The 19,328-nt window shown below is 31.6% G+C and overlaps 1 protein-coding gene and 1 non-coding gene across 3 annotated transcripts; both read left to right on the top strand.

Moving 5' to 3' along the window:
* Window positions 1-8,174: 8,174 nt before the first annotated feature.
* On the top strand, window positions 8,175-17,245 carry LOC124917447 (PAB1-binding protein 1-like). Of its 2 annotated transcripts, none has more exons than XM_047457885.1 (12): window positions 8,175-8,481; window positions 9,029-9,247; window positions 9,687-9,773; window positions 10,337-10,383; window positions 13,246-13,303; window positions 13,430-13,784; window positions 14,481-14,583; window positions 14,935-15,197; window positions 15,429-15,524; window positions 15,773-15,984; window positions 16,590-16,737; window positions 16,887-17,245. In XM_047457885.1, exons 7-12 carry the CDS (start codon window positions 14,513-14,515, stop codon window positions 16,940-16,942), a joined length of 846 nt encoding a protein of 281 aa, XP_047313841.1. In that variant the 5' UTR covers window positions 8,175-8,481; window positions 9,029-9,247; window positions 9,687-9,773; window positions 10,337-10,383; window positions 13,246-13,303; window positions 13,430-13,784; window positions 14,481-14,512; the 3' UTR covers window positions 16,943-17,245. The 2 variants fall into 2 exon arrangements, with proteins under 2 accessions (XP_047313841.1, XP_047313840.1); XM_047457884.1 differs by having other exon boundaries at window positions 8,178-8,481; window positions 16,584-16,737.
* Window positions 17,246-18,423: 1,178 nt separating this feature from the next.
* On the top strand, window positions 18,424-18,622 carry LOC124917454. The gene has a single exon (XR_007097138.1). It is a non-coding gene; the product is annotated as a U2 spliceosomal RNA (small nuclear RNA).
* The last annotated feature ends 706 nt before the right edge of the window (window positions 18,623-19,328 follow it).

The following is a 19,328-nucleotide window of genomic DNA, read 5'->3' as shown; positions in this document are numbered from 1 at the left end:
TGGATTGATATTATAATGAAGTCTCCGGCGAAGGAGAAGTCGATGGTAGACAATGTAGTATAACTCCGGCGAAGAAATGGTCGTACAAGTGAGAGAGAGAAGAGTACAAAAGTTTTGTCTAGCTTAGCAGCATGGCTTGCTGCATGCAGCATTTAATGAAAAGGTGGCAGGTGTTAGGTGGCGGTGAGGTGACTTGTTAAAAAAATTATTTCATTTTAATAATTAAATGACAAAAATTATTATGAAATAAAATTAATCAATCAATCAATCAATCAGTAAGCGAAGATTTCTTCACATTATTATTTTGACAATTGTTTTAGAAATATTATTTTCACAGTAGTTTTAAAAAATATTAATTATTTATCAAATTTATACTTCAAGTTATACATTATTTCTTAATGTTTCAAGATTTAGTTAAATATAAGGCTGATGTTTTAAAAAAAATCAATTCGAAGAACAAAAAAGATAAATTTGAAATCAAATATGACATTGAATTTTCAAGAATGCAAAATATTCAAATATTCAGTATCAACCAACACATGTCTATTACAAAAACAAAGGCTGCAAATCACAAGCAGCAATGGATTCTAGCAAGCTTGTGTGAGGAACACCAAACACATCCAAATATGTCTTCAGAGGATTCTCTGCCTCAAATACCCAAACAAGTTCATTAACATCGTGCCGAGACTTGTCGTATACAACTATAGTTTTGTCGTCCTCGGGCTTGACAAATGGATTCTCCATTTTTTTAGTTGTACCTCCTCCAGCAATTACAAACCCCATAAGATCCAGATTGTAAGCCGGGATGAATTCCCCTGCAAATATGAAGGTGTAACTGTCGAAGAGTTTCGGCAGCTGAAAGAAAATACAATACATTATTAGTAATCATGGACAATTGAATATCATATGGAGGAGTAGGAATAAGACAAAACTTACATTGTTCAAATACCGCATTCTGCCAGCTCTTGGACCGCCCACAGTCCCATGATTATCTCGATGCACCTCGTATGGTTCCTCGTCCACGTAACAGTTAAATCTGATTGATGATTTTATCTCTGTATAAAAGCAATAGGTGTTTTTAGTTTCATATATGTGAAAATGAATATTGAGTTAACAGTAAAGGGTTAAGAATAACAGAGTCTCACAATCAATGGTAAGGACCCAACTCCCGTTCAATATGCCCTTCAATACTTTGATAGTGCGACCGCATCCACCATTAGAATCGGTGGATGCTATGACGTGGGTCACATCGTCTCGCCACCTCATTATCACCGTGGCACCACATGTGTTAGCATATTGTTGCATCAAGTGCTGTTTAAGAACAATCATAAATATTTCAGTTAAACAGGATGAAAACTTAAACAATATGGAACAAAAAGGGAGAAATGTCACGAAGAGTACTATCTCTTCACTTGTTAATTGATTTGGGCATAAAATCCAGTCTTTGCCAAAGTTTTGGACGGATGCTGAGGCGGTTGCCTGCACGTGCATGAAAAAAAAAACGGTCTTTGTTAGTATGTACTAGGGTTTCAGGGAAATAATATCCCAAAACCCAACACTAGGTAATTTTTCCTAAATAACATTGATTTACAGTCAAGGTGACATTTTGAGAGTAGGGTTTCCTAAAGATTAAAGAGACAACAACATCACATAACAGAATCTAGTGTAGTAGTTCCATAATCCTAAATATGAAAAGTTACTATTCAGGAATACGTACCATTGTGGAGTCGTGAAGATGTGGATTCAGGTTCGGTCGACGGGGAGCCGGTTACGAATCGCCGTGAAAAGGAGGCAGGAAGAGAGAGAGATGAATCGGGCGGAAATGATTAAAAAATAATCATATTAGGGGGTATATATATTCATGTAACCGGGGCGAACATGTCTTCTTTCGAAAAGCGACTATTCATTCCATGTAACATGACATAGGGACCAGGGGCGAATAAGTGTTCTCTCGAGAAGCGACTATTCAATCCATTTTACATGGAACATGGTCTAGGCGAACAAATATTCTCTTCCAGCAAAAAAATTTAAATAAAAAAAAATATTAATGAATTAATTGAAGCGAATATTATATCGCTGCATGTCATTTTAAATTAATTGAATTAACATTTATTAATAAACGGAAATAAAAAAACAAGAAAAAAACTAGCCAGTAATTGAGGCGAAGATTTGTTCGGTTGCTGCATGTCATCTTCAATTAATTGAATTAATATTTAATAAACGGAAATATAAAATCCATGTCATTTTGGTCTTTACATAGGCGGGTAAGTGTCTTTACATGGTAGGCAAGCGGTCTTCTCATGGGTGGGTATGGGGGTTTTACATGAGGTTTTTATTAGAATTAATTCAAGCAAATATATCTTCGCTCATGAGGGTCTCAAGCCAAAAAAAATGAAATAAAAAAAAAAAGAAAAAAATAGCCAAGGAATTGAGGCGAAGATTTGTTCGGTTGCTGCATGTCATCTTCAATTAATTGAATTAATATTTAATAAATGGAAATATAAAATCCATGTCATTTTGGTCTTCACATAAACGGGTTAGTGTTTTTCCATGGCAGGCAGGCGGTCTTCTCATGGGTGGGTTGGGGGGTTTACATGAGGTTTTAATTAAAATTAATTGAAGCAAATATATCTTCGCTCCAGAGAGTCTCGAGGCAAAAAAAATTAAATACAAAAATTAAATAAAAATTCCTAGAAAATAAATGAATGAATTAATTGAAGCGAATATTATATCGCTGCATGTGTTTTTTAATAAATTAAATTAATATTTAATAAACGTAAATATAATATCCCTGTCAATTCGGTCTTTACATAGACGTGTAAGTGTATTTTCATGAACGGCAGGCGGTCTTCTCATGGGTGGGTATGCGGGGTTTACATGAGGGTCATGGCAACGGGCGTGTAGATCTTCGCTCCCATCGTATCTCACCCTTCCCTCTGACACGGTCCCTGAGCGAAGATATCTTATCTGGGTATCATATGAATATTATATTATTTCCTGGCGTTAACAGGCGCTGCCGTTAACGGCGTCTGGTGTGAACCCGGGCCTAAACCCGGATTCCGGATTCTCCCTCCCTCCGTCTCCTGCCCAGATTGATTTATTATTAAAATAATAATGCTGCAATCTGATTGGTCCGCCACAGGGGAACACGGCAATCGGTAGCAGAAGATCTGAACTGCTTTGAGTGGTGGATGAAAAGTTTGGATCGATACACATAATGTGACAAACCTAAATTTTGAAGTAATGTTTCAGACTAATTTTTGATGAATTATCTTGTTAAAAAAAACTCGTTGAACATGGTGATGTAGTTGTCTAAAATTTGTTTCGAAAAACAGTTAAATTAGTTTGGGAGTTAATATCGCCTTTTAAAGAATTTACGAACTCAATAATTTGTTATGTAACATATTTATATATATTTTTATTTTTTCTCGTGAAAATTACTATACTATAATCATTCTAATATTTTTTACTATATATTAAATATTTTTTAAAATAAAAAATTATAATGATAACATAAAAGAAAGAAGACTATTTTTAAAATGGTTATCGACTACACGTTTTTGAATTTAATTAATTTGAGACTTGTACAAGTCTTCATTTCAGAAAGTCTATAAATCTTGAGAACCAAAAAGAGAATTGGAGTTTAATGTGATCATCAGATACAAGTTCAAGGTTCAATTCAAAATATTAGCAATTTTGTGATCTACAAGTCTGGTTATTTGAACTTTACCAAAAAGAAAATTTTCTTTCTTCTTCATTTTTTATAAATAAAACATTTTTCACTTTTTCAACTTCAAATTGTCCAATTTACAAAAATAAACAATAATAATAAAATCATTGTCATAACAAAGAGAATCATTACACTCTTATAGAGTAGAATCTTTCTTACTACAATATAGTTTTAGTTTTAATCATTGTTTACTTATAAAGGTGTAAAATTGAGAAGATTATTAAAAAGATAACTCCATGTTAAAAATTGTGACATATATGATTTAATAAGTAAACTTGTTTAGGTAACCTAGTGATACATAAATCAAAAGATACAATTAGTTTATAAAATTGTTTCTAAATATGACATATTTCAAGGTGGGGAGACAGAAATGAGAGATAAATATACAAATTGAATTTTAAAATAATAATATTATAATGAATGGTAATGGATAATGAAACATGGCAAATCGAGGGGTCAGTTGGACCACCTAACTTTTTGTTAATTTGTATTTTTCTCTCGTGAATCTAATCATAAAGTGACTTTATTTTGTTATTTTTAAGAACAAAATCATAATAACAATTTCCCATCAAAACTATGATGTCTCAATAGTGGTTTTTGTGATGAGTGAAGAAAATGTATGTGTATATATATAATTGGTTCTAGAGTGATGCAATTTATGTATTTGAGAGGATACTTTGAATTATTTATTTATTCACTAAATTTATAAATAATAATAAAAATAACTAACTGAAAATTAAGTTTTTTAAATAATTTTATATCCTATATTATTTTAACTGAAAATGTTTGATATATATATATAAACCTAGACGGAACGAATCTATTTAGAGGTTTTAGAGGTTCATAAATTTTTTTTTTTTAAGTTCAAATTTGATAATACCCGCTAAATTCTTTAAAAAATTCAATATAATTCACTTATTGTTTATCTAATTAATAAAAAAAATAATAAAACTTATATTTATTCACTCGTTTTATTCAAAATTTTATCGTCTTTTTAAATGTACCTTATTTTTTTTCAAATTCACCTCAACCCTAAATCATGAGTCTATCCCTAGAGTTAGATGATTTATATATATAAAAAATTAATAATAATTATAATATTTATCAGATTATTTATTTACTTAAGATATTGTCAGTTAAACCCTAAATTTGTAAAGTTTTTTGTTTAATTTTTTTAAATAAATTATTTTAAATTTTGTTATACTGTGGAGGCAGTCTCGACAAACCTGATAAATTAGAGTAATTGAAACCCATGTTATAAAATAAATAATTAATAAAAAAATAAAATATTAAAGTTTTTATTTTAATAATTTATTTGAACTGGAATATTTTTTTAGGACGGCCTATGGTAGGCAAGTTAGGCAGCTATTTAGACATTCATTCCTCCACCGCCCTTAATCAGCCAAGGTTGACAGAAAGTTTGAACCTAAGATTTAATTTAAATTAATATAATGATTAATCAACTCAACTAGATTATTTAAATTAAATTTAATACAAAATTATTAATATTTTTAATGTAAAAGTTAAAAAAAAAAACATTAGCCTAGGCCCCAAACTTAGATAGCCCTATGTATTTTGAATAAGTTTGTTTTTTTGTTTGCTTTGTATTGGATGAAAAGTTAAAAGTATATGAAAATATAGAAACAATACTTATATTATTTGATTTCTCATGTTTTACATTTATAAACTAATTAATTAGAGACATTTGGTTCCAATAGACTTCTTTCATCAAATTAAAAAGGAGACAAAGACATAACTATTAGAAAAGCCAAAAATAAAATAGCTCACTTTTTAGCAAATAAGCCTACACAATTGGTCCTTTTCACCATGTAATGATATCCTTAGAACCATTGAAAATTATATCAACTAGCATTTAGTCCGTGCATTTGCACGAGTAATAATATAAAAAACCGTAAAAAAATTTACAGATAACCTTTTTAATTTTATTTTTAACCGTTTTAAATTTATGGGTGGGTCAACCCACAATCCGAACCAAGTATCAATTTACTCAACATCATTATATATTAATTAGTTAAAAAGTTGAACTTATATTAATATTAAAACGTCCCGCGTTTATCAAATTTGGTGTTGAATTTAAAATATAAAGTCTTTGTAGCCTAGTTGGTTAAAAAGTTGTACTTGTTTTGTTAGGTTGCAAGTTCGAAACATACCTCTAGCATTTTTAATTTTATTTTTAACCGTTTTAAATTTAAAAACGGGTCAACCCACAATCCGACCCAAGTATCCAAATTAACCACAGCTCTCGACCCGACAATCCGGACACTTTAAAAATTAAGCATCATTATATATATATATAGATTAGTTAGTTAAAAAGTTGAACTTATATTAATTTTAAAACGTCTCACGTTTATCAAATTTGGTGTTGAATTTAAAATATAAAGTCTTTGTAGCCTAGTTGGTTAAAGAGTTGTATTTGTTTTGTTAGGTTGCAAGTTCGAAACATACTTCTAGCATTTTTAATTTTATTTTTAACCGTTTTAAATTTAAAAACGGGTCAACCCACAATCCGACCCAAGTATCCAAATTAACCACAGCTCTCGACCCGGCAATCCGGACACTTTAAAAATTAAGCATCATTATATATATATAGATTAGTTAGTTAAAAAGTTGAACTTATATTAATATTAAAACGTCTCGCGTTTATCAAATTTGGTGTTGAATTTAAAATATAAAGTCTTTGTAGCCTAGTTGGTTAAAGAGTTGTACTTGTTTTGTTAGGTTGCAAGTTCGAAACATACCTTTAGCATTTTTAATTTTATTTTTAACCGTTTTAAATTTAAAAACGGGTCAACCCACAATCCGACCCAAGTATCCAAATTAACCACAGCTCTCGACCCGGCAATCCGGACACTTTAAAAATTAAGCATCATGATATATATATAGATTAGTTAGTTAAAAAGTTGAACTTATATTAATATTAAAACGTCCCGCGTTTATCAAATTTGGTGTTGAATTTAAAATATAAAGTCTTTGTAGCCTAGTTGGTTAAAGAGTTGTACTTGTTTTGTTAAGTTGCAAGTTTGAAACATACTTTTAGCATTTTTAATTTTATTTTTAACCGTTTTAAATTTAAAAACGGGTCAACCCACAATCCGACCCAAGTATCCAAATTAACCACAGCTCTCGACCCGGCAATCCGGACACTTTAAAAATTAAGCATCATTATATATATATAGATTAGTTAGTTAAAAAGTTGAACTTATATTAATATTAAAACGTCCCGCGTTTATCAAATTTGGTGTTGAATTTAAAATATAAAGTCTTTGTAGCTTAGTTGGTTAAAGAGTTGTACTTGTTTTGTTAGGTTGAAAGTTCGAAACATACCTCTAGCATTTTTAATTTTATTTTTAACCGTTTTAAATTTAAAAACGGGTCAACCCACAATCCGACCCAAGTATCCAAATTAACCACAGCTCTCGACCCGACAATCCGGACACTTTAAAAATTAAGCATCATTATATATATATAGATTCTATGAATGATATGAATTATTTTGGATGGTATAGACTCAAAACAATTAGTTAAGACTAATAATTGTACACACTTGCACTAAAAAGTTAATATTATTGTTCATTTTTCTTTTGTAAACTTTATTTCATTATAATTAGGATTAGGGTTAATTATGTCTATTTTTATTTATTTCAATAAGAATGGATGTTTTTTTCTAAGTGGTTTGAATAGGGATTTTTTTTTATCTTAAGTTAGATCTAATAATTTTGTATTATAAATTAAAATAAATGAATTAATTTAATGAATTAATTATTATTATTTTAATGATCAAAGGTCAAAATTAGGCTACTGGTTAGAGTCGATTGAGATTTCTTGACCCACACAATTTAGAGTTCTTATTGTTAAAGTTATTCAAAGTGAGATTTTATCATGACAATTTTAAACAATATTAACTTATTATCTACATTACATTTATAAATAAATAAAAGATCAATATCACTAATTTAACTATCGAATTTCAGCGAATAAAGGGTTTTGACTAACGAATTTTAAAAAATCGGTAGTCAAAACCTCGATTCGCTGAAATTCGGTAGTTAAATTAGTGATAAAGTTTTTATTTATTTATTTATTGATAACGCCTCATAGATAACAAGTTAACTATATTTGAAATCGTTCAAACAAAACCTTGTTTGGTATAATTTTAACGATAATAGCCCCAAATTCAAGGTTTGAAAGAAAATGTTCGTCAAATTGTCCGAAAAACTATAATTTAACAATATTACCTTATTGTAGCCGGCTCGATCGATTCTCTGTTACGAAATCGCTTCGTGGACTCTCACAGTCTCACATAGAGTAGGGAATAATAATAATAATAATACTACTACTACGGAAGTCCTAAGTGAATTAATTTATTTTCTTGTCTATAAAACACAAATATCTTATTTAATTCCCCTTATAAAATGTGAATGTCGAGCAACCAGCCATTTTTATTGGTGGGGAAACCTGTGCGACAGCTCGAGCAGTTGCGCTAACACCCTTCTTCCATCCTTTCAGTATCTCTCTCGCTTTGCTTCCCACCTCTTCTTTCTTCACCTCTGCTCTTTCCAAGTGAGAGAAAGCGTCTTTCATTGGACGTTTTGTTCTCTATAGGGTTCTTTCCTTTTCCCATTGCGGACATTCAACTGCCGTCATCCTCATCGTATCTGGATTGCCTTGGAATTCCTCCCAATCGAGACCCATTTCGCTGGTTTATGACTGTAGAGAACAGCATCGTCTTGTTGGTAATGTCTATGTTTATCGTAAATAGTTTCGCCGAATGCGATCAGTTTAAAGTTTAAATCTTTTGATAAAACCGGCAAACGATATCAAAAGTACATGCATGCTTGTGTCTATGTGTGTGTTTGTGATATGGGTCTCTAAGCTTTAAAAGACCAGAGTACATTCCTGCTTAAATTATGTAGCTTTTTGACAACTGTGACAGTCATCTTTTGCGATTCTTTGAAATAATGGAAGAAAATTGTGCAGAACTCGAATTGTTCATTAGATTATGTAGTTCCAAAATTAGGTTTGTGTAATTCCTTTCCTTTATATTTTTATTTACATATTTGCAGGTGACTTAGTTCATGTGACTATGTGGAGATATTTTACACTCTAACCAACTGTGTTTCGTTTACTGTCTTCTATATGAAGTTAAAATTGTTTATTCGTAAATGCATGTGTGCTTGTCTCAATTCAAATATGAAATAATGTTGTAAGGTTACCTCATCATTCTGGATTCCATGTCTTTGTAATGTGGTTTAGAAAATTTGACTTATTGTTTTTTTGCAGATGTTCATAGGGTTGATGTCTTGCAAGTTTTCTTGGTGATAGAGCTTACATTAGTTTGAAATACAATCCTTTTGGTGCTTATACAGAAGAAAAAAGGTGTATTCTAGTACTTAGGGTAAATTCTGTGAGTATCCAAAATGGTATGTCCATTTGGCAACAAGAGAATGGCAACAATGTCAAGACTTCTTGCAGCAAAAAATTTCTCACAAACAATAGCAGGTAGAAGAAAGCTTCATTACTTTTTTAAGTTTGGAGTTATGTTTATCATCATGAAATTGGTTATTCATCTCAAAACTTCAAAATTCATATTTTTTGGTTTTGGTTTGTTTGAAATGTTTAAAATTATATTAATAATGTTGCCATGAAGACGACTTCTAATAATGCAAATAATGTCTACACCGAGTCTTGTACATGGATCTCTATGTTGATTGTTGAACAACTCAACCATCAAGCGACATTGATTTGATAGGTTTTGTTATATCTTCTTAGTTATATGTATAGACATGCGGTGATATCACATCTATTTTCTTTGATACACGAAGTTATACTTCCTAATTAACTGTGAATCTTCTAATCCAAAAATAAAATAAAAATTTACTGTGAATCTCTGTCATACTAGTTTCAAAATACATAATTTCCTTATTGTTTTCTCTTGAAGAGGAAGTTGGTCGCCAGAAATTAGCTGCTCAGTACATCCAAAGAGAATTTTGTGAGGCGGATGAAGCCAATTTGCTTGATGAAGAAGGTAATTGTTATTTGGGCCTTCCTTTTTTTATATATTGAACATGGTGATTGAAAAATGATCATGGGGAGATAAGTAGGTAGACATCATATACCTTTTATTATTGCCTGATTGGATTCATAGTTATTGGTGCATACTTTAATTAATTTTACAATCCTGCAGCTCTTGTGAGTGATCTAGCACACTATATGGATAGAAGGGTGTTTGGAAAAAAAGAAAATATTATTTCATTCATAACAGTTATTGTTTCATTTCTGGATTTTTTCAAGGTTGTGTTGGTATATAATATTTTAAGGGATTCCCTCTTTCCAAGTCCTTTATTAGGACATAATTTGTGTAAAGGTCTCTCTCCTTTTATCAATAAAATGACATTTAATTTATCTTGGTAAAGATGTCCATATGATAGAAGTGATGGGAATTAGTGGATTTTGGTCCTTATATATTTAAGCCAAGAACACATGACTTTAGGAATCATTTTGAACTTCACAATTAAGCATCATAAAGAAGATATAATCTATGCCATTGTAAAATTTGCTTCATTAACTATTTGGTCTTTTTGGTTGCAGACATGCATGTGTTTGATTTGAAGCCTATGACAGATCCTTTGTATTTGGTGAGATTTAGGAACTCATTTCTTGTAAACTCTCACTTTGCTTTATTATCTAATGTTAGAAATGATCCAATTTTGCTATAAAATATTTGTTCTGCCAATAATGATTTTGTACTTATTTCTTCATGTCATTTGTTGTTTCCAAGATCTGATGTAGGGCTGGTGCTCTTGTGGGGCTAATGAATGATATTGGCATCTATAATGCTCTTGGTGTAAAGCAAGAATACTTAGTGTTTAACCCAATGATACCAAAAACATGTATGCTCTTGATTTAACATTGCAAGAATACTAGTATGATCCAATTGGCTAAGGTATGAGACTTGAATCTCACATTGGGATTTAATAACCCTTAGGATTTCCAAGTTTAACAACTAGCTTTTGAGGTATGGTTGTCCAAAGGGTTGTTACAATGGGTACAAGAGACATATCATTGTGTCTTGTAAGGGTGGTATCGGGTTGCACAGTTGGTGTTGGTGATGGCAGAATAGTAATGTTCCATAGGGGCTATCGCACAACCAACATGGACGTTGGGCAACAGATCATCTCGGTGGATTGTTATGACCCAATTGGTTAAGGTAGTAGGTGACTTGAATCTCACATTGGATGGATGGGATTTTGGTGTGTGGGGTTTTGTTTGATGTTTTTATTTGGATTTAATTCAAATAAACCACTATTATCAAAACCACTTCTTCCATTATTTCTTCCCCATCTCTTTCAATAGTCAACTAAATATCTTTACTATATTCTTTATAATGTTTTAATTATTAACTACAAGGATATTTTGGTCATTTGGCACAAATAAACATTGTTTTCATCAAACAAGATTAAATTTTTTTTCTTTCAAAAACCACAGATGAAACAATCCCCTAGGCTCTCCAGCCTTAACAACTAGCTATTGAGATTAGAGAGTTGCCTAACGGTTATTAAAGTCCACACTAGAGTTCCATACTTCCGATTTGGGATTCAAGTCCCATACTGTCACCTGTTATTATTTACCACAAGGCCATTTAGTGTAATTAATAAATGTCATTTGAGTATTGTAGGTCCACTAAGATATTAGAGATTGAGTATATTAGGGGTAGAATAGTTAGGTTAGATTATGTGGAATTTGTAGCTGAAACACCTCAATTCAATCGGCTATGGATGTTTTCCAAGCTTCTCATGTAAGGGCTTAGGCCCTTCCCATCTCATCTCCTTCTTGTTTGTGTTTGTGTCATTCATATTTTAAGTTAATTTTTTAAATGTCAACTTTTTATTAAAAAGAACGCTAGGGACGTTTGAACATTACAGTGTAGGGAAAATCAAGGTTAGATGCCAAGAAGATCAAAAAATTCACATCCCGTACAAAACCCTCTTTCCTTAATAGAAGAAAAAGTAGTTAAAGTTTGGTTAATGTGTAATATTGACCACATCCAAGATAACAAGATGAGGGATGATGATTAGTTTGGTTGATGATCACATCCCTGCATGTTTATCTCTGAGGCTAAAACATGATGGCTAACCTTTTTAGTTTTGGATTCTGGTTTGTGAGGGCAGCCAATGTATAATTATTGGTTTGTGGTCCTTATGTTCATGCAACGTGTCCTGGCCACTAAGGGGAATGATATGCTACTTATCCTAGAATGTGGCGGGGAGCGGTTTCACACTTCTTTTAAGGTTTTTCTTAAGATATGCTTATTTTGATCACAATTAAATTTACACATGTTACTATATTGGTTGGGCAACACTTAATAGGCTTTGAGCAAAAAAAACTCAATAGGCTGTTACAGTGAGATTGGTTTTCAATCTTTGTTATCAACAAAATTTTGCTTTCATCTTCTACAATTTAGAAAATACCTAAGAATTATTAGATGTGCTGGAGGTGGTTCATTTTGATACAATTATTAAAGAAAAATAACAATCATATCCTGTCGAGGTTTTCTTTGGAATGCCCTCAAATTGATGAAAGTATTTAGTCATTTTATACAGGAACTATGATCACTGACATAAAAGAAGTCATTTTTTCTTCTCATACAGGAATAATTTTTGTAAATCAACTAAACTTATGCTGAAAACTCACCAATTGTTCCATTATTCTTTGGACTATTTACTTCTTGTACCTTGTGAATACATTTCCATTCATGCCTTTTAATGATATATTTCCCCCAAAAAAGCAGCAACTATTGTTTACTTCTGTAACTGGATTTCTTTTTTCATATTTTAGCTTTTTCATCATTGACTTGTAGATTCTAACTGATAAATGTCTGTGGATGTTTGATTCAATCAATAAGAAAAACTTAAGCAGGAACATATTAGTTGCTGCTAGTTTGGTTACATATGAAGATATTGACAGTAGATTGCAGGTCATATGCAATGTTTTGATTGCTCTCTGATTTATTCTTTAATTTATCACAATATTTTTTTTTATGTTAAACTAAGTAGGAGGATGTACCTCAAAGAGTATTCCAATGTAATAAGATCTTATTCTCACATATGGGAACGAGGCATTCAGCTACTAGACTTTGACCTCAAGGTGTACTCTAATGCTTTGCTAGCTGATATTCAACTGAATCACTAACTTTGAACTCAATATGCCTCCTTCGGTTTGAAGGAAAAAAATGTCTCTCAAGGGAAAGTGATGCCTTATTCATACTTTTGACATTGTATCTATTTATGGTACTTCATTGACTGCTTATATTTACGTGAAACCATTTCTTGTTCTCGTAGAGACATTTAATGTTTTCTCTTTTCTTCCTTTTTTTGGTTGATATGCTGCTTTCTGCTGAAAATGTTTCCATATTCCTGGATGCTGTTACCTAAATTTTTGGTTATATCCTGTATTAGTTGCACCTAAGTTTCCTCTAATTTGTTTATACTGCTATGAAGGTATGCTGCAATTCTTGTAAGAAGCCAGTCAAGGTCAGCCAATATGTTGCCCATGCAGGTTGGTAGGCTTTGTTCCCAATTCTGTACTAAAGGCAATCAGATGCATTCCGCATTCAGACTCTTTTAAGAGCACATTAAGTAAAGGAAGATGCTTATCTTGTCTTTTTGTTATTTCCTCCTCTAGAAATCTGCAGATCTTTAAGTTCTACTCAAGAAATTATGGCAGAACATGATAACAATGGATGCCGAAAACCTCCAAAGAAGGAAAGGAAGAAGGCAACAAGTTCTCTTGCTAGTATCCTTACTATGTTTTGTTAAAAGAATTCCAAGCTTTTGCCCCATTTAATTTAATGTGGTCTCATGTTATTAGTTGGACTCGCTCGTTACAAAGTTAATCAATGCATGTTTTTGTTGGTAGAGAGAAATTTTGTTTTCCTTTTCTTGCTTTGACCTAGAAAACCATACATCATCCAGTTTAGAGCAAGTACGATTTGGATCTGCTGTAACTGATAATATTGCTTTGTCAGAACATGTTCATGGTGAGTAAATCATAACTTCATTTATGGAGTTGGAACATATTTCCTCTTTTATCTTACTCTCTCTCTCTCTCTCTCTCTCTAAGCTCTTGTCTTGGTTCTCCTTGTTAATTTTTGCTGCTCTGTAAAATTTATATATAGTTTAATAATTTTTCTTTTAAAAGAAGAAGCTATAATTTTTTTTGACTAGTTGTAGCCTGTAGGACTGGAAAAGGTTGGACAAGCAAAATCTTTTTTAGGGTATCCATTTAAACTTTGGTTTTCAAAGGTGCTCGGGGAGGATTAAGTGATGTGTGTTTTGGTTGCTCTTGATTTTAGATCTAGTAGATGTAACAGCCATGTTTATGTATTTTGTAGTAGATTAATTTACGACTAGAAGACCATTTTCGCTGTGTTTGCAAAGGGAGATGGGAATTTTGCTTAAGTGCTTCTGTCATGGACTCTTGAATGAAACAAAACCTGACAGCCATCTTGAATTGGATATAGAGAGGACGCTGATCTTTTAATTTCCTTCATCTTGTTGTTTCCATGAGTTATCTTATTATATTCTAGTCTGATAGAATCGTCACTTAAATTGGATAAGGAGTGTCAAATATGTTATGCACATCTGACATGTGTTCGCAATGTATTTTCTATGCTTATGAAATTCCAGACAAGATTCTAACATTTGGCTTATGCACATATCAAATTATCCTTCAGGAAACACTCTTGGTGTGAACAATGCATATGTCATGGACAATTCTGGGAATAGAGATTACTCAACAGGTTCCATGCCACCACCTTCTACAAAACGGTCCAGATTGTATGATCCTTTTCTCTGATAGATATGACACTCTGTACTTTTCTTGAAACTGATTAGACAAAGGAATTAAGAGAATATGATTTTACTTGGAACTTATTAAGGTTTAATTACATTACAAATATTTTGAAAGATAAATTCAGTTATTGTTTTAATTTTGAATCGTGTGAAGGTTTATTTACATTATATTCTTGGTTGTAAAGGAAAAATCAATTCTTATTTTATTTTTCGATAAATTAAACAATCCTGCTGGTCCAATTGTGCTTATAACATCACTTATTCTTTGCATAGGCAGTGATGATTGCATATTCCTTTATCTCTGAGCAACTGCACAAACATGTCTTACTTTTATAGGGTAGCATCCAATGTCTCACCAATATCAAATCATTTAGCACCTGCACCTGCACCTGTACCTGCAACTGCAACTGCACCTTCACCTGCACCTGCACCTGCACCTGAACTTGCACCTGCACCTGCAACTGAACCTGCACCTGCACCTGCAACTGCAACTGCAACTGCAACTGCAACTGCAACTGCAACTGCACCTGCACCTGCACCTGCACCTGTAACTGTAACTGGTGTTTACAGGAGTGGCCATGATCAAGAGAATCTTGCTTGTAAGGCTTTTATTTTCCCTTTTATCTATTTCATAGTGCTCCTATTAGTCACAGTAAATAGTGTTACACTCACACTCTCATTTTCTACTTTGCCATCCCATGGACTGCTGTCATTTACTTTCTCTATGTTTTGGTCATTTATTTCATAGTGTTCCTATTGCTTACTTCATCTGCTTGATAGACTAGTAATTTTTTTTGTTCTGTGGTCCATGATGTGTTTTATGGGCTCAGGCAGGGAGCTGGCAAAAGGATCGAGTGGAGGAACTAAGGCTCTTGTTCCATATCAAAATATGAATCAAGAACGTTTTTGTTACTTACCATCAAAGGGTATATCAACTATTTGACTCATTTTATATAATGTTTTTTTTATTATTTTGCCAAATTTGGTTGAAAGAGTCAAAGGGAATCATTATTAACTATTTTATTATTGATTTCATTCCTTGTGTCTCCATTGTCTTCCTGTGTTTCTTGGAAGATCTATGAACATTGATTTTTCTCTGTTCATATTTCAAGTTCATTTTCTTTCATTTTTAATTATGAGTTAAAAGCTGCTACTGTTATGTCTTTAAATTTAGGTGCTCCTGCCCCTTTAGCAACCAAAGTGTTCTACTCTCAAAGGAACAATCGTCTACGGTTAGCAATGGACCAACTTTATTATGAGTCATCAGCTAAGGAACACTTCTCTGAGACAGTGGATCCAACAGCACTTCCTGGAAATTCAATGATGATGTCACATACTTCATCCCTTAGGAACTCCACCAACCAAATAAATGATGAACATGATAAGGTATAGAATTTGCAAAGTTGTATATCATGCTCTCCAACTGATCCAAGCATGAAGTTTTGGCTATTGCTTTTATTGTTTATTGATGCTAGAGTGATTTTTATTTATTTATTTATTTGTTTCGTATTTTTTCCCCTAACTTTGTGTTGCATACCAAATCTGGAATCTAGGATTTAGAAGAGAAGTAGGGGTTGAGAAGAAGAGATTGTTTCGTGTGTAAATAGAGAGCGATGCACACCTTAAAGGCCGTAGACTAGCATGTAGGCCCACAAATTGTAACTTATCCATTCATTCAACATATCCCTAATAAATCTAAACTATTTATATATATTATTCACAACTATTTACAAGCATAGCATTTTGTCGTCTGTCATTTTGGAATTTGGGTGCAGCCCGGTTATCTTTAGTGAAAATGAAAGGATGGAATTAATTGAGTAATCAGAACAGACTGGTCTCCTCTTGGAGTTAGTTAGCAAACTGTCCATAATTAGCCGAACATATTTTTGGAATGAATTGGTAAAGATAAGTCTTTTCATATAGTTTATATTTGTACCCACTTGGATAGCTCAGTGACAACATACTTGGACTTAATTCTTATGTAGGAACAGGTAGGGAAATGTCCCCTGGCTTCTATGCAAACTACACCTGATCATAATGTGAATAATATGTCAATACATGAAGCAGAACCCAATGGACTGATGATCAGCAGTAGATATAATATACCAAACAACCCTTATTCTTTTGCAGGCAAATCTGGTATGTCTTGCAAATCCTACCGTTGTATCTTCATTGGTTCGGACACATGGGTCAAATCATGCAAATTCTTGTAGTTTTCATTTTTCTTTACTTTAAATTCTTACAAAACTGACATTGGAACTGAAGGAGTAGCTTTATTGATTTTGTAGAGGCACAGCTAGGCAACGCGCAGCAGTCTAAAAGAGGAAGGCTTCCGGTTATTTAGTCTGAAGTTGTTCTGAAATTTTGGTAGGTTAATTTTTTGTGGCCAACAATCTGCCTGGAAAATGAACAGGATATAGCGGAGATTTGGATTAGTAAATGAACAAACGAATCTGAAAAAGTGTTTGGTTTAGTATCGATATATTATGTGATTGAATCCCAAAGTTGTACTCCAATTTCAGATTATTTCCCCAAATTTAAAATACTACATAATTTATTTATTTTTTATCACTTAAACCAAGCAGTCATGTGTGGATGGATTATGGATAAATACAAGTGGAGACAATCATTTGTGATTTCTAGTTAATTGAGTCTTCTTATTAAGTTTATTTTATACATTTTCAAGTTCAAATGCTTAGAGTTATTAAATATTGAGCTATGTTTGAATATTTTTTACTGAATAAAAAAGAAGTATATATAGGTAAAAAATAAAGTATAACCAGAATGCAAAAACACAATTTAAAAATATAAACCAAAATATTGAACCCAGGTCTGTATTCTACCACTCCACTGGTGCTTGTGTTTGAAAAATAATATTTTAACTTATAGATTCAATACTTCTTTTATTAAATTATATTAACATGATAATATTTTTTTGACATACTTACTAAATATATATAATTCTTTAAATGATTAAATATCTTAGGCAGCATTGCTAATATTTTCTTTTTAAGCTTTTTCAAAAATAAAATAAAATAAAATAAATTTCCTTTTAATATTATTCATATGGAAAATCCAAATAAAGTAATCAAAGTCTAAACATTTCATTTTGTTTTTAAAAGAAAAATCGGGAAATCTAACATGTTTATTTATATCTTTTAATATTTATTGTTATAATAGTGTTCTCGTCCTAATAACTTGTTTTACTGTAAATAGATGAATATAACTCTTAACTAAGACGTTCTTAACACGAAAAAAAACTCTTAATAAAGACCACCAAAATCATTATTATTGTTTTTCTCCAAAATCAACCCATTTAAATATGTGAAAAATATATGATGTATTTGACTATAAAACTCATTTGCAAGTACACTTTCATTCAAGGTGATATCCTTGTGGATTGTGTGAAGTTGTTGAGACTTATTTTATGACATACTACACATGGAATATGTTGTCTTTTTTATTTTTTTATTTGAATTTTATTAATTTTGATTCTCTTGATTTGTGTTGAATTCCAGATGTTTTAATTGATTGAGTTATCATGTTGGGTAGCTTGATTCTTCATTTAAGCCAAGTTGAAATTATAGTACTATGATCATTATCTGGTTATGGTTAAATTTTGTTTTAAGATATTTGAGAAGTTTTGAAGTTAAAAAATGCAAAATAGATCACAATAAACTAATATTAGCAAGCTTTATTGAGGCTTTCTGCCTTTTTCCACATACTCTCTCATAAGATAGTATAATCAAGTCCCACATCGGAACTTCAGAGTTTGGAAAGAATATGAATTTAATATAAAATGGATAGTCTGTATCTATAATAAGTATACCTTTCTCGGCCTTTTGGCTAAGATCAAGTGTAGTATCTGTTCTTATCAGTTTAATATCTGATACGTGGGCCATCGGTCCACATGATATTAAATTAATTTTTTTAAGGGGGAGTGGCCCATTACAGTAGCTTGCTATTGGGGTTGTTCACAGGTCGCCTAAGCGTTGCACTTCTGCTTGGGCCTGGCCCACCCCACCAATGTGTAGTCCAAATTTTTATATTCTGTTTGATATTCTAATTTACTTTGTTTGCCATTATATAAAGTAATTAAAATTTACATAAAATAATTTTGGTTTTAACATTGTTTAATTAGGTTTAGTTAGATACAATCAAGAGATATAAGGAGCTAATGGAGTAGTAACTAACTTGCTTAGTCAATTGTCACCACCATGTGGAGACATAATTAGAAATTACTGGTAGGGGTTTAACTTTATTATAAAAAATTTAGAGAGAGCTTGAACTTAATTTGAATAAAATTTAAAAAATGTATTTTGAGAAAATTGAACTCAAACCAAAGTATATGATTATAATTTAGGTTATTTGGTATATGTTTTTTTTGTTACATCACTTTGACTATTGACAAATTCAGAGTGAAAATAAATTTATTGATAAGTTCTTCATCAACTTTATATATATATATATATATACCATTTTACTTAAGAGAAAGAAAATAAAATAAATAGGTCATTTTTGGACATTCATTTTATTTCCTTTTTATTTGATTAATTATTAGTGTAGACTTGTTTGGATGTATGTACAAAAATATGCTTAGCTTTTTTAAGATAAAATTGTCGATGATAAACTTTTATCAAATAATTTATTATTTTAATTTTTTCAAATTGAAAAAAATAAAATTTAAAATCACATAACCTTATTCAAACTCTAATAAGATAAATTATTGT

The sequence above is a fragment of the Impatiens glandulifera genome, unplaced genomic scaffold, assembly GCF_907164915.1.
Source record: "Impatiens glandulifera unplaced genomic scaffold, dImpGla2.1, whole genome shotgun sequence".
Classification (NCBI taxonomy): domain Eukaryota; kingdom Viridiplantae; phylum Streptophyta; class Magnoliopsida; order Ericales; family Balsaminaceae; genus Impatiens; species Impatiens glandulifera.
The sequence above is the reverse complement of the archived record's forward strand: the minus strand, read 5'-3'. Positions and strand labels throughout refer to the sequence as shown.

What these genes read in the sequence shown, in the direction of transcription:
- LOC124917447 (XM_047457884.1), top strand. Translation starts at nt 14,513, where the DNA reads ATGGACAATTCTGGGAATAGAGATTACTCAACAGGTTCCATGCCACCA. An exon ending in TGATCAAGAGAATCTTGCTT is followed by an intron (nt 15,198 to 15,428) that starts GTAAGGCTTTTA and finishes TTATGGGCTCAG; the next exon opens with GCAGGGAGCTGGCAAAAGGA. An exon ending in TTGTTACTTACCATCAAAGG is followed by an intron (nt 15,525 to 15,772) that starts GTATATCAACTA and finishes CTTTAAATTTAG; the next exon opens with GTGCTCCTGCCCCTTTAGCA.